The sequence below is a fragment of the Pleurodeles waltl genome, chromosome 7 (genome assembly GCF_031143425.1).
Source record: "Pleurodeles waltl isolate 20211129_DDA chromosome 7, aPleWal1.hap1.20221129, whole genome shotgun sequence".
NCBI classification, from domain to species: domain Eukaryota; kingdom Metazoa; phylum Chordata; class Amphibia; order Caudata; family Salamandridae; genus Pleurodeles; species Pleurodeles waltl.
Genome location: NC_090446.1, coordinates 842766544 through 842781121, shown reverse-complemented (window position 1 = coordinate 842781121; position 14578 = coordinate 842766544). Strand labels below are relative to the sequence as shown.

The 14578-nt window shown below is 46.0% G+C and overlaps 1 protein-coding gene across 2 annotated transcripts in view; it reads left to right on the top strand.

Moving 5' to 3' along the window:
• HMMR (hyaluronan mediated motility receptor) overlaps positions 1-12977 on the top strand; it is a 261939-nt gene extending 248962 nt beyond the window's left edge. For both annotated transcript variants that reach the window (XM_069199359.1, XM_069199357.1), the window contains 2 exons: positions 4866-4998; positions 10955-12977. In XM_069199359.1, coding sequence (XP_069055460.1) covers positions 4866-4998; positions 10955-10977 — 156 coding nt within the window. In that variant the 3' untranslated portion in view covers positions 10978-12977. The remainder of the gene's footprint in view (positions 1-4865; positions 4999-10954) is intronic.
• Positions 12978-14578: the final 1601 nt, after the last annotated feature.

Genomic DNA, 14578 nt, shown 5'->3' with positions numbered 1-14578 from the left:
GACTCTTCAGATCCCCTTTGACTCACTTCAGTGTGCCTTTTGGTCCCATGGAGCATCAAGGCACTCAGTTTGGCCTACCACCGGCAGGTGGTTCATTGGCACCAGTTAGATCCATGCTGACTCAGCCTTTGGCTCCACAACCCACACTAGTTCCTAGAACGTCTATACCATAGGAAGTGTTTATCCATTGTGCTGTGACTCTGAGTTGGTGCCACTATGACCCAGACTGAGACCACTTTTGGTTGCTGTTGAACCACAGTCCGCGCTGCTTGACGCCCCATCTCCACAAGTAAGATCTCACACATTTCTTGTTTCAGACTAATTCTGACAATGTTTATGATGCGGGTGATTGGTCAACTTTGCTATGAAGACAACTGATATGATGACTTACAAGATGCCAGTGTCCTGGACACCTCTCCTGATGTTGGCCTATTTACATCCCCAGATGATACCACTGATTAGAGTGTTCCTTTTGCAGTGGTCATGCGGAGGGCCGTTAAAGTTCTCAACCGCTAGCTCCCCACCATAAAGGTCAAAGGAAATGTCTTGACTTAAGATCTCCTGCAGGGGCAAACCACTCACTGATGCTCCTGGGGACCGGAGTCAAACATTTGCTCTGGCCCTCTGCCAAACTGCCAAATTTATCCTGTCTGCCCTGCATTTGCCTTGCCCAACCTCCCTCCCTTCCCCCCCCCCCAACCCCCGGTTAAGTGTTGTAGGCATCACCTAGCTGGACTTATCCAAACACTTTTTCCAACTATTGCCCTGATTGGGAGTCCAAAAGGGTAACAACCTTTGAGAAGACCACTCTGGCACTCAGAGTATGCTAATGCCAGTTGCTTATTGGACCACTATTCCCATGCTTTTTGGGACTCAGTGGCTCAAGTCCTCTCAGGTGTCCCGTAAGACCTCTGACCTGCTGTCACCCAAGCTATAGAGGATAGTTGTGAATGCAGCCGGATTCACAACTAGTTGTGGCCTAGACACCCCATATTTCATTGGGCAAGCCGTTGGCCCCAGTGCCACTATGCCTTGCTGCGGTTGACAGGTTTTTCACACAACGCCCAGTCGTACCTTATGGGCATGCTCTCTGACAGGGCTCTTTTTGGGGACAAAGCAGATTCTGCTTTGGAGCAGTTAAAGGAGAGTAGGGCCACAATGTAGTGTCTGGGGCCTGGACATATCTGCCCCACCCCCTTGCCAGCTGCATCAGCCCTGACATTCCTTTTGTGATTTTGGCAGAGGTATCCAATATTTACTGCTGCGTTAACCTCAGCAGGATGACACCTCCCACCCTCCTGGGGTTGCTACTCCTGTTGCTACTTAGTACAAAGAGGACTGAGGCCTTCATCCTATTTGAATACAAATTCAGGATGCTCACTCTGAACCAGGTCTTGTATTCTCTCGACCCTGGAGACTGCAGGATGCTTATTTCCATGTTCCTGTCCTGCGTTCCTTCTGGCACTGCCTACGGTTCGTGGTAGGGCTGGAACATTTCAAGTTTGGGATTACCATTGCCCCTTAGGTGTCGACAAAAGTGATGGCGATGGTGGCAGCACATCTTCAGGGGTCAGGGCTCCCATTTTACCTCTACCTTGATGACGACTGGTTGTTAAAGGCAGGCTCACCCCAGGCATTCCACCACCCCAGACTACAGTGCCCCGTCTGTCATCGTAGGGTTCATTAACAATGTGCCACAATCACATCTGACTCCTTCTCAGATACTCCCTTTCATTGGTGGCCTTCTGGACACAATTTGGTTTCTTACCTTCCCCCGGGGGAAAAAGAGGACAGGATGTTGAAGCTATGATCCCAGTCTTTCACCCTCTGCCCTGGGACTTCTCAGACTACATCTAGATTTCAGGGGGGACTGCAATGGACTTGCAGTGTTGATTACTAGACCAGGATTGCGTCAGCGGTGAACCCCTCTCCCTTCCCCACCCAAGGTTGACATTGACAGATGAGTCTCTTCTGAGTTATGGAGGCCACCTAGGAGAGGTCAGAGGCCTTTGATCCCCAGCAGAGTCCCAACTCCATATTTACCTTCTGCAGCTGAGGGCCATTTGTTTGGTGCTGAAAATCTTCCTTCTGTCGGAGGCTGCTACAGGTGATTGCGGTCGACACCACTGCTTTGTGGTTCCTCAACAGACAGGGTGCATTTGTGCCTCTAAAATTGGCTGGACCACCAAGGAATCTTCGTGGTGTTGAACCACCAGCAGGATCTTTGACTGGCATGAAGGACTAGCTCCCTAACGATTAACAAGTGGTAGTTACACCTGGATGTGGAGCAAGCTTCAGTGAATGGGGAGATCCTAGGCTTGATTTATTCGCCACAACCCGAAACGCACAATGGCACAGTTCTGCACGTTGGCGTTTCCATGGTCTCACTAGAAGATGCATTCTGCCTAGAATGAAATGCTGGTTCCACGTATGCCTTTCTGCCGATGCCTCATCTGCCCCAATTCTGAAGATCAGGACTAACCAGGCCCAAATAATCCTAATGGCCCTGGATTAGGCACTGAGAGTATGGTATCTAGAGCTCCTGGAATTTGGTGTCTAGCTTCTAATCTCCACCTTCGTGACTGGAGATTGAGTGGCAACAACAGAACATTGATTGACCTTCCCCCAGAGGTGGTAGATGCCATCTTGGTGGCTAAGCATCACTTGACAAACTGTATATGCTTGCTGAAAGAAATTTGTGGTTTGGTGCAGCATGTGCCAGATTGACCCACTGCATGCCAAGTTACCGGACATTGATTTAGTCTCTCCCTTGGCAAGTCTTTGCGCACAGTTAAAGGGTATGGTTCAGCCTTTTTTTCTGATCCTGAACCAGCACTAATTATTTAAATCTACGGTTGTGATGCTTTTTTTTTTTTTTTGAAAGACCTACAATGCTTGTTTTGCTCTCCCTTTTTTATGCGACAGTGGGACCTCAACTTGGTCCTCACATATTTCATGTGCACTCTGAGGTGCTTCATAGCTGTCCTTTGCAGCTTCTAACTTTCAACTGTTTCTTGTTCACATCACAGTTCTGCAAGTAAATGAGCTTGTCTCTTCAACTTACCATACACCACCTTCCCAGACAAACTGGTTCTGCGCATAAAAACATCCTTCTTGCCAAAAGGTCATGTTATTTTATGTCTGACAATCACCTGGCTGGTGTTGTATGCTCTGCCTCTCCCTTCCAAGGAAGAGGAGAGACTCAAGCGCTTGTTCCCAGAGAGCACTGATCTTTTACATTGATCGTACCAGAGAACACACCAGGTGAACGATCAGCACCAGGCTGTTCAGAAAAGGCTAATCTTCCACTGGATTATACTCTGCATCAAGATCTGCTACACATTGCCAGAAAGCAGCCTCCAGGAGGACTCCAAACTCGTTCTACCAGGTCCAAAGCTGCTACTACTGCTTTGACATATGGAGTTCATGTTGGCGGCTGTGCAGATGTCACTCCATATGTTCCCAAAGCACTACTGCCTGTGCAGTCAGGTTTGCCGGGAGGGACATTTTGCCTGCTCAGTCCTAGAGGGCTTTTTGGTTTGAGCCAGTTTCCAGACCCACCTCCCTAACAGGCATTGCTGTGGTATTTGTTCAGAAGGCGGGGAATCTTTGGTTAAAAGTCTATCAGAACAAGTTACTTACCTTCTGTAACACTTTCTGGCAGCGACTCTAACTGCAGATTCAGCAACGATCCTCCCCGTTATGTAAATTCGGCCCAAGCCATTAAATCCCAAATTAAGTTATCTGCACAGGAGTCACAGCCAATTTGCATTTGGAGCTTTGCGTCTGGGTGTGTGGACAGCCTTGAAATAACAGAGCGCAAGGGAGTGGCATCTCTGTAGGCCAGCGTGTTATTTCTGGAGCACATGGTGCCACATACCAGTGTTCAGAGGTGCTTCTCGGAAGATTCCTCATCCAGACAATACCCGGGGAATAATTAAAAGGTGATGTGGGTGCAGTTAGTCTCTACCAGAAATGGCTTTACCGAAAGTAAGTAAACCTGTTCATTAAGACTGCACCAGAATGTGATGTGAATACTGTAGCAGAAAAGCAATGGAACAGTGCTTTAAGAGTCAAGTAGGTGATAGGCTCAGGACCGAGCTCCAGGCGCTACGAGGAGCAGTGTTTTATCTATTACCCTTCTGTTGGCCTCCTGACATACAACTGCCCCCATATACCCCTGCAAATGTAAATAACCTATTTATTCCATTGGACTCCACTCGCCTACAAGTTAAATACAGTATTCAGGAGAATTGTGAGTAAAGTCTTGGAGACATGAATTGAAAGGTAATATTTGGAGCTTCCTTTGACTAACTATTTACACTTAAAGGCAGTGTATTATTGATCCTGTCTAGTTATACTGCATAGAACAGAGTTTTATTGTAAACAGTGACTAACACAGAGACCGGATACTAGAATAGCCAAAAGGTTTAATAAGATGTTTAATTATTCAGCTGTCCTGGTGTTGGATTTGTTGATTGAGAGGGAACTCCATCATTTTGAATTGTTTGGTCACTTAGTATAGCAGATCCAGTAACCTTGTACATCACGAACCAGCTTGTTTTTGCTGTCCATACACATGTTCGAAGGTAATGTTCCACCATTGTGTTGTATGTTATTTCTGTAATCCTTAAAACTTCCTAATGTCTGTGCAGTAGTCCAGACTGTGGATGTTGTGGGAGAGCTGCATTTTGTGCACTTTTGTTTAATTGCATGTGTACGTACGTGCGTGCTGACCTGCAGTAAGTACCTGCATTTAATATTCAGTCATACCACCTTCGTTTTTAAATGCCACCCCATGCAAATAGTTGCTTAAAACACCAACAATTTTTTCTCAATTTGTGCTGTGTTTTTCCCTCATGCAGGAGGTGGCAAAGTTGCGTTGCCAGCTGTCAAAAGAAAAACCAGCTGCACACGGTGGAAGACGGTTGGATCTCTCAAAGTCTTTCCAATGTGAAAGCAAGGAAAATGTTGTTCCTCTGACACCTCTAAAAGAAGGTGAGATTGTAATTTCTTTCTGGGTTGACAAGATTGTTTTTTAAGCTTGACTATTGCTGCAAATGTACACACACATTTCAGCTGTTAAGCTGAAGGAACAAATAAGACACTGTTGTATCTTGCGTGGTTGGTGTTTACAGCACTAATGATTTGGTGGATGCTTGGTGTTTTTAAAGATCATGCATTGTGGCAGTTTACTGGAAGAATACGGAGTGAATACAATGAATTAAACGGTTGGATCCACTTTCTATATTCATTTTTCATCTTGTGAATGGTTGCTTGGTAGACTGGAGCAGATGCCAACAAATGGGCCTCAAATATCCCCCGTTTTATACGGTCCATGTCGGTTAATGGCATAGACTGTTGCATGAAATAGCCCAATTTGCAGGAAAGCTGACTATGCCATCCTATGGCATATCAAAATGAGGTATACCGTGCAGTTTAGGGGTTCCCTTATAAGTTGAAATTGGCTTGCTCTAGCAATCCCAAGCACCTCTCTTAGAGGGTGGTGTTGTTGAGCAACCTCAGGCTTATCAGCGTGGAGTGCTAGACATTTTCTGCATGCACTCAGTCAAATGATATGACTCAATAAGGAGGTTCACCTAATTTATAAAATGAACACTTATCTTTATATAGTTTTAGGCACCAAGATCATCACAACAGGTAAATATGTTTCAAGTTATGAATTTTTACAGGTTTGGAAATTCAACAGTGCAGTTTCTGAAGTTGTAATGTTATCCAGGGGAGCAAAGGTGTATACTGCATACATGTATTTTACAGTGACTTAAAGGACCAATTTTCCGGACGTAAGAGTATGGGGCAGGGTACATAGCAGCACCAAGAGGTCATCTCCGGAGTCAATGGGGTGACTGGGTGCTGAGGTACTGTTTAGGGTCAGGTGCCTTCACGTCATCCTATAGGAAAAGGAACATATACTGCATTTGGGCACTTAGCAACGAATTACAGGGCAGTTATTCTGGAGGTAAGGTAAGTGTAGGGCAAGGTCCAAGGCAACACCAACAGGTCCCTTAGGGAGCGTAGGAAGGTGGCTCTATATGGTGCACGAAAGTACACTGTGAAAAGACTAGAGTGGATCCCCAATTAGTTTACAGAGGCAAGCGTAGACGGGACTAATGCTCTATTTTGTGGTAGTGTGGGAGAGCAGTTAGGTTTATCGGAGGGTAGTGCTAAGCATTTGTTGTACTCCGAGGCAATAATTGACACACACTCAAAGAATAAATCCGACTAATTTAGAAATCTAACACTTTTTATGTATACTTTAAACCCAAGACCTTTGTTATAAGAGAAGTACGTTTTTTAAGCATAAATATGTACCACTTGCAAACATCGACTGTGCAATTTCAGAGTTCTTCGTGTTAGCCTGTGGAAGGAAATTAATTCAGCAAACAAGCACTACAATGACTCACAGGACCAATCTTGTAGACTCAAGGTGAATATTGGGCAAGGGTCAGGACCACACCCACAGGTCACTCCAGGCAGTACTGGGGTGGCTGGGTGCAGAAGTGTAATTCGGCATCTGGTGCACAGTGTATTTCAGTATGGGTTTGGCCTCTGTGGATTTAGGCTGCAGGCTTCAGCTGGGGGGGTGGGGTGGGCTTCCTTCAGACAACCAACAGGTAGGTCTCAAATGTGGGGGGGGGGGGGCTCAGGGAACGTAGTTGCACATTTGGTCCTTTTCACAAGGGTCAGTGGATGCACGGGTGTCCTTTTGGCATTTGGTTTCCTTGTCCAGGAGCACACGTGGTTGTGGGGGGCCTGAGGCTGCAGGCATCATTGTGGAGTCCAGGAGGGGTGAAACCACAGTGAACTCTAGCTCAGGAGAGCTGAGGGACATTGTTGACACCCTGAGTCCACTTCAACTCAGGTCGGTGGCGATTGGTGCAGTGGATGCTTTATATATCTGGTTTCTCACCTCCGAGGCTGCAGGAGAGGGATCCTGCATGCAGAAACTGCAGGTGACTTCACGGAGTCCAGGAAGGGGGAAGTCACGATGGACACACTCTGGACAGCTGGGGACCTTGCTGACACCATATGTCCACTCCCACTTTGATCATTGACAGTGGGTGCATGATGACTTCAGGTGATGGGTCTTTGTGGTCTGGAGGTTGAGTCCTTTGCTTAGAGTTGGTTGGAGAGCAGCTTCACTGCTCATAGGAGACTTGAGTCATTTTCAAAAGCAGGCTGTCCTCCCATGTTTCTGGAGGTTCAGCTGAAGGACGAGGCATCTTCTGATGCAGAGTCCATAAAGTAGTGCAGACAGGCCGGCGGGGCTGGTATCAGGTCAGCTGCTGCTTCTTCTCGTCTGTGGGTGCGTCTCTTCTTTGTCCTTCTCTCTTTAGGTAATCAGTCTAAGTTCTGGGGTTCAGAGGTGCCACCTAAATACTCAATTTAGGGGTGTTACAGGGAGTGCCAGGTGGCAGCATATGGGTTGTCCACCTTTAGGGTGACTACACACTTTCTTTGACCACTTCCATTGGCAAGTGGGCCTAACCTTGACCCTAGTGGCCTAATTCCTTCCAAGCCAAGATGGAGGGATTTAAAAAGTGGTGTCCACTTCAGCTTGTTCACATTAGACGTGGAACTGGCATGAGGTGGGCACACCTAATTTGCCTAGTTGTCCCGCCTGATTTGCTGCCAGTAGTGGAGTCAGGACAGAGGGGTTGGTCATCTCCGCTATTTGGAGACATGGGTTGCATTACAAAGGTGACTAGGTCTTTCACGTTGCCCACCCTGGAATGTCAATCCTGCTTGGAGGTGTCAACACCTCCGTCCAATGCATGCTTTTGTCTCTTGACACCGAGCTAGCTCTCACCTTAGGGTGTTGGAAATGAGGCTATGGTGGCTGAACTGGTCAGGACCACCCAGTTAACACACTAGTAGCTGGTAGGTTTTCAAGGGGCACCTCTAAGGTACCCTCTGAGTGCATGTATTGGTGAATCCCATACTGGCATCAGTGTGGATTCACCAACAAGAGATGTTTGATATCAAACATCCCTATCTTCAGGGAAGCCATCATGTATCTGGGTAATTTGCAGTGATGCGTGTCCAGCACATGTATTTAAAATTGCTTCACTGTTCATTGACTATGTCCTCGCATGTAATATAATGTACCCTCGGCTTAGGGTTGTAAGGCCTGCTAGTGGGGTGACGTACATTTATTATATGCAGTGTTGGGGGACATGGCACACAGGCTGTACTATGTTATGTTCATTTTGGTCTGCACCAAGACATGCAGCCTGTCATGTGTTTGGTGAGGTGTCCCTTACGGTGGCAGAATCTGTGCTGCAGCCCTTAGAGACCTTCCTCAGTACCCCAGGCCATAGGTACCAGGGGATACCATTTACTAGGGACTTACAGAGGGTGCTAAATCTTTTGCCAATCGGGGACAATGACTGTGCAGTTTTAGGGGAAAGATCTGACACTGGAAACCTGGTTAGCAGAAACCCTGTGCACTTTCAGTCTAAATTACCTCAGATACCAGGCAAAAAGTGTGGGCTAACCATGGCAAAAAGGGTGCTTTCCTACAAAGAAGCACTGGGCGTCTGGGTGCAGAGGGTGCTTTTCAGCATTGGGTGGCTTAATGTTCTCCTACGGCAAACAGTCTGTTGAAAAGATGCTGCAAACTGAACTGAGGGTTCAGTCCGGCTGAACCAACAAGGGGGCTTGGGTCTCGTGATTATTGGGACATTGGGGACACATTTGGTTGTCTTCACACTGTGCTGGGGCAGCTGGGTGCAAAGGTGTCCTGAGGCGTTGGATTTTTGTCACTGTCACTTGCGGTAGAGGGGGCCTACACAGAGGTTGCAGGCAGTATTGGAAGGTCCACAGTTGGCAAACAAAAGGTAGGCTTCGTCTCTTGAGGGCGCAGGGGGACAACGCTGGCACTGTTGGCCCACTTCAACTTGGGCTAGAATGGCACGGGTGTAGTGCTGCCTTCTGGTGTCTGGTTTTGGCAGTATGGAGTTGTCGCACTTCTTCTGGGGTGCCTGCAGGATGCAGGGGAGCAGCTCCGCTACTCCACAGAAGTTCCTGGGCCTTGGTTGAAATCTGGCAGTTCTCCCAGGCTTTTGGAGGCACAGGCAGTTGCAGGACAAGTCGTCCTTGGCGTAATTGTCGAGGGCAGGCTGGCGGGCCAGGGGGCAATTCAGCTGCTGGTCTTCTGTTCTTGCAACTCTTAAGAGTCAGTCTTCTTTCAGGTCTGCAGGATCTGATTTTTCTGGTGCCAGGGGCTCCCCCTGCATACTAAATTTAGAGTTGTTGGAGAAGTGTAGGGTAGTAGCCAATAGGCTAATCAACCCTGGGGTTACTATGTCCCCTATGTGACCACTTCCTGTGAGGAGTGGGCGCAACCCTATCCCAGAGTTCCTAGTTCTGCCATCATCAAGATGGTAGACTTTCAAATATCGTGTCCACATCAGGTAGCTCATCTTGGTGGTGGAACTGACCTGAAGATGGACACGCCTCCCTGACTAGTTTTCTCGCCTGTCCAGGTGCAAAATGGGACCTGGGTCAAGGGGGGGTCAGCATCTTCTCACCACTGAGGGATGCTAGATTTGCATACCAAAGGAGATGGGCTCTTCAAAGCCCCCTGCCTTGGAAAGCTACTTCACAGGTCATCCTGTTAAGTGGGGGGGGGGTGTAACACCCCTGCCGGAGCATGCTTTGGTCCTCACCTCACAAAGCAGAGGCTCTCACCCCTGGGGGATCAGAAAATTGTTTGTTGGTGGCAGGTTGGTGTGGACCATGTAGTGGGAAACAGGAAGAGAAGCCATGAACGGTTGAATACTGGTCCACAAAGAAGATTTATTTCCCATCAGTGACCCACGACAGAGCATATGGAGCAAGAGGTTACAACTGTCTCAGCCTCATGTTAACATTCTACAACCCCTTCACAAATCTCCATAGCAACCCACGTAACTCCCATACAACAGACCAGTCAGCCAGCACACTAGTAGTTGGTAGGTTTTTCAGGGGGGCACCTTTAAGGTGCTCTCTGCATATATTAATTGCAACACTGGAATCTGAGGGTTTTTAATACGAGATGTTTGATAGCAAACATCCATGTTTTCAGTGAGGCCATCATGTAGCTGGTAACTTGTATTGACCACTGTTCAGAGCATGTACTTAAAATGGCTTTCCTGATCACTCACTATGTCTATTCCATTAGGGCTTGAAGGCCTGCTGTAGGGGTGACTTACATATATTGCATGCAGTGTTGGTGGGCATGGCACAGGTGGTGGTTTTCACTTTTGGCTTCACCAAGACACGCAGGCGTGATAACTAAGGGGTCCCAGAGTGTGGCACAATACATGCTGCAGCTGCTGGAGGACCCTCTGGTACCCATGCCCTAGGCACCTGGTGGTACCATTTATTAGGGACATACAGGAGTGCCAAAAGTGTTGCCAATTGGGGAAACAATATTGCATTTTTGGGGAAAACACTGGCACTGAGGACCTGGTTAGCAGGAACCCAGTGTTCTTCAGTCAAGATTGCATCAAATACCAGGCAAAACAAATTGGGGGACTAAATCAACAAAAGCCCAGTCTCCTACACTGAAGGTAACTGCTTTGAAATATGAAATAAACACGTACATATTTGAAACTTGTTCTGGTACTGTAAGCCTGACTCGTGGAATGTGCTAGTAGGAAAGTTGTTGAACGTATGAACGTTAGACTTGGGGATTTGCATTGTCTAACAGTGTGTGAGAGATTGTGGGCTTTAAGTTAACAAGATAAAACGTACGGACATCGCTTAGTATACATTTTAAGATTGAGATATTTGTTTAGTTATCTGCGTGAATATTCCTTGGCACATTTGTTTTTTTATCCCCTTTGGAATTTTTTTGGTGCATTGTAAAAACTTGTTTTTATCCAATCTGCGATTTCGTGCACTGACGCTTTGGTTCTTATTTGCACCATTTCCTCTTTTGTTACAGGAAACAGGAAAGTGATGGTTTAATTGTGGCCGACTGTTACCTTGCAGAGCAACCAGCATAACGCTTCCTGAATGAAAACTGCTGGCTTTCTTTTTATTTTTGTTATTATGTTTGAAGTCCTGTCATGAAAGGGTTGATTGTATGGAGTAAGGATATCTTGTCAGACCTGCTTGTATGTAAATGTAATCTATCTTTGTTTGCAGTTGTTGAATTTTAATTGTTTTGTGGCCATGACGTTTAGCTACTAACCCTAGCCAAAACTAGAGTGGCGCCCTTGTTTTATCACTGCCCCCTCTTGAAATGCCTATTTTTCGTCTTTCAGGATTTTCTGGGAAAGGGCATATGCAGTAGGCATGCTAATTTGTTTAGTCGATGTTACTGGGAATAAAGAGAATTTTCAGAGTGAGTCAGTGGGTTTCATAGGAGATTTAACATCTTAAAACGTACATTTGTAGCTAAAATTGTTTACATTAACTGCCAAAAGTATCTGAGCATTAAATTAACTTCTTGTGTTTGCACGATTGGTAATCTCGCACCCATCAGACATTTTTTTTTTTGTCACCAGGCGTGGCGCCTACCTTCCTGTCACTTCAACTTGGCCTTTAAACTTGTACATTTATTTAAGTTTGACACGAGTATGGGGAATAGTTTTGCACATGTGATTCAATCACTGCTTCCACATTTATTGCTACGAAGGGTGTCAGTAAACTTTTCAGAAAGGTTGCAGGTTCATTCAGGCACAAAATTGTCTAACACGGTTTTATATATAATTGCACAGATCACTAACCTCACTTTGTTTTTATTTCTCTACAAAAGTGATATTTCTTTTACTGTAATTTATCTGAAATGGTCTTTCACTTAAGATTAAGTTTTTGAAACTTTCTATTTATTTTTTGAGGGCGGTGACTGATGTTGCCCATAGCAAGGAAAGCTTGTGTGTTTTTTTTTTTTTTTTTTTTTTTTTTTTTTCCTCAGTCTCAAAACAGTTGATACTTGATGTATTCTCCTTATCAGTAAATGTCGGGCATGTGTAGTCTCCCTTCAGTGTGGAAATCTTGGTCTTGGAGTGCCCAAACTGAAAACAATCTTTGATTTACCGACATCATGGCTGTAGTGAAAATCAGCTATCATCTTCCCTAACAGCTTTCACTCTCGATATGGTTTTCTGTCAGAAGAATGTTTTACAGTCTTTCTGCATTTTCCCAGTGCTCTCAGATAGATGTGCTTTAGTAGATTTACTTGTCCTGGAGTAAAACATGGCAGATCGGTTTGCTAACAAAATGTTCTCTGTCCTGCAATCCGGCTTTGCCCCTGTTGAGTTTTGGTTGACTGCATGCGATCTGCAGAATGCGTGCGCTCCTTGAAAGCGCATGACCTCCGTTGATGTGGCTTATAGAGGAGCCTGCGAGCACAAAGTGACCTTTCATTTCTGATTAGAGACGTGAGTCCGATATGACCCAGACGTGCTACTGTTTCCAGTCCTTCCTGGCCGCCTCCCGAGGAATGAACGGAATTGTAGAAAAACACTGTAGCATCTGCTGCTTTGTTAATTTCACCTAGTCTAGGCAGTTTGGCCTATTCTGCCTCTGCAGAACCCTTTATTTTATCGCACCTCAAGTGTTGTGCCGCAGATTGTTAATGCTGCATGTATGACTCGTGAATCCTGCATATCGAGCTACACTGCTATGCCACCCTTTACTGTGCTCGAAACTAGGTATTGAAGAAAGTGGTAGTGAGCTGCCTTAATGTTCTTGTCGGTTCACATGGTTATGTGCCTTGATTTTTGTGCTGAATGTATCCTGCTGAATGTTAGAATTAATAACCGTTATGTTGTCATTTTACATGTTGGTCGTAACCGAATGATGTAATCTCGTTTTTATACTTGTTGTATGCAAACTGTCCAACAGTTAAATGTTTTTGAAATCATTGTAACTTATTTAAGTAGAACATCACTATTACTCTGTGATAGCATCTGGAATGCTTTTACGTTTTTAGCGAAGCTGAATAAATATTTTTAAATGCACCCATTCTGTTTGAATGTCTGATGCATTACCATTTGAGTCTAGGAAGCAAGCATACTTTTTCTAATATGGTTGCAATGACGATGCTGTATATGGATTTGTCAGCTTTAGATGGTGATTTGAGCAATTTTCAGCAAGTTTTGGAAAAATATGTGCAGAAATAGCATGCTTGTTGAGTGTTGACTCATGCCCCCCCCCCCCCTGCTTTGACATGCTCTCCTGCCTCTTTTGCATAGGAGGCATAGCCTGCGAGATCAGACTGCAATGCAAAATTCTAGTCCCATGGAGCAAGACCCAGACATTTAAGTGAGTCTGGGGGAAGCAACACTTCTCACGACTGGATGGGGGTCCTGAGGTCCCACGTGACCTGTGGTTTAAGGTGGGTGAAGGGGATTTTGTTTATTCTTCCCACAGTGCCTCACTAGTGGTACTTGGGTGTTCACTAAAGTGATGGTGGTGGGAGCCAACCACCTTCAGAGGTACCAGTTTTCCTTTAGCTTGTTGACTATCTTTTAAAGGAGGACTCGCTAGTCAGTCGCAGCCTACTTTAAGATGATTGCCAACCTTCTGATGAGTGTTTATTAAAGAGCCAAAGCAGCATCTTACTCCTTCACTGAGGCTTCCGTTCAGTGGACATATTGCAGTAGAAGCAGGACCCTGAACTGGACTAAGTCCAGGTGCCTCTTTTCTGACCTGTATCTTGGTGAGGGGCACTCAAACATCTTTTTTGCTGGTCTTATGCATTCTGCTTGTCCACTTTTGCAACTGGTGCCGTGGCAAGCTCCTCTCCCTTCCTGGCCCAGCAGAGCAGTTGTTGTTGAGGTGTGAATCTGGGCTCGTTGAAGGCCAAACTTTTTGGAGTTGAGGACCATTCAACTGTCTCTCCAGGCCTTCCTTCTGGCCTTTTAAGGGCAGCCTCCTGCAGGTTCTCAGAACACAACTGCAATATTGTATTACAACAGAAAGGCTTGGGATTCTGCTAGGAGGCTATGTTCCTCTGAAGCCTCAGCATTTTCTGAATTGGGAACCATTTGTCAAGGTCCGTGAATGTCAGAGTGTGAGCTGAGCAGGCAGCATCTGGCAGATCATGTTTGGCATGTACATCCCGAAGCGGCACAGGACATCTTCAAACAGTGGGTAGAATTCTGACTGTATTTTTGTCAATCTCACAATGTCAAATGTTTTGTGTTATGTAGGTTTCTGAAAAAACACTTAACAAGATGTGTTCCAGCTGGAATGTCTTCCTGTCTCTCCTGCTGAGGGTTCTGAATATCAGGAGTGACTAGGCCATAGTCGTCCTTGTGGCTCTGGATTGGGCCAGGACAGTGTGGTACCCAGAACTTCTGGACATGCCTGTCTGTCCTCTGGTCAGGCTGCCACTTCAGGAGAATCAACAGGGCAGCTGTTCTCCACCCGAATGTGGATTATCTATATGCATGGAGAGTGAGTGACAACAGATTGTTCTTGATCTGCTCCCTGAGAAGGTGGCTGTTATCCTTGATGCCTGGCAGCCTTTCATGAATAATTGTTTGGCATATGTGGCTGTAGATACATTCTTTGCATACTTCTGGCATGAAGTGTTGGGTCCTGAAGGTTGCAAGTT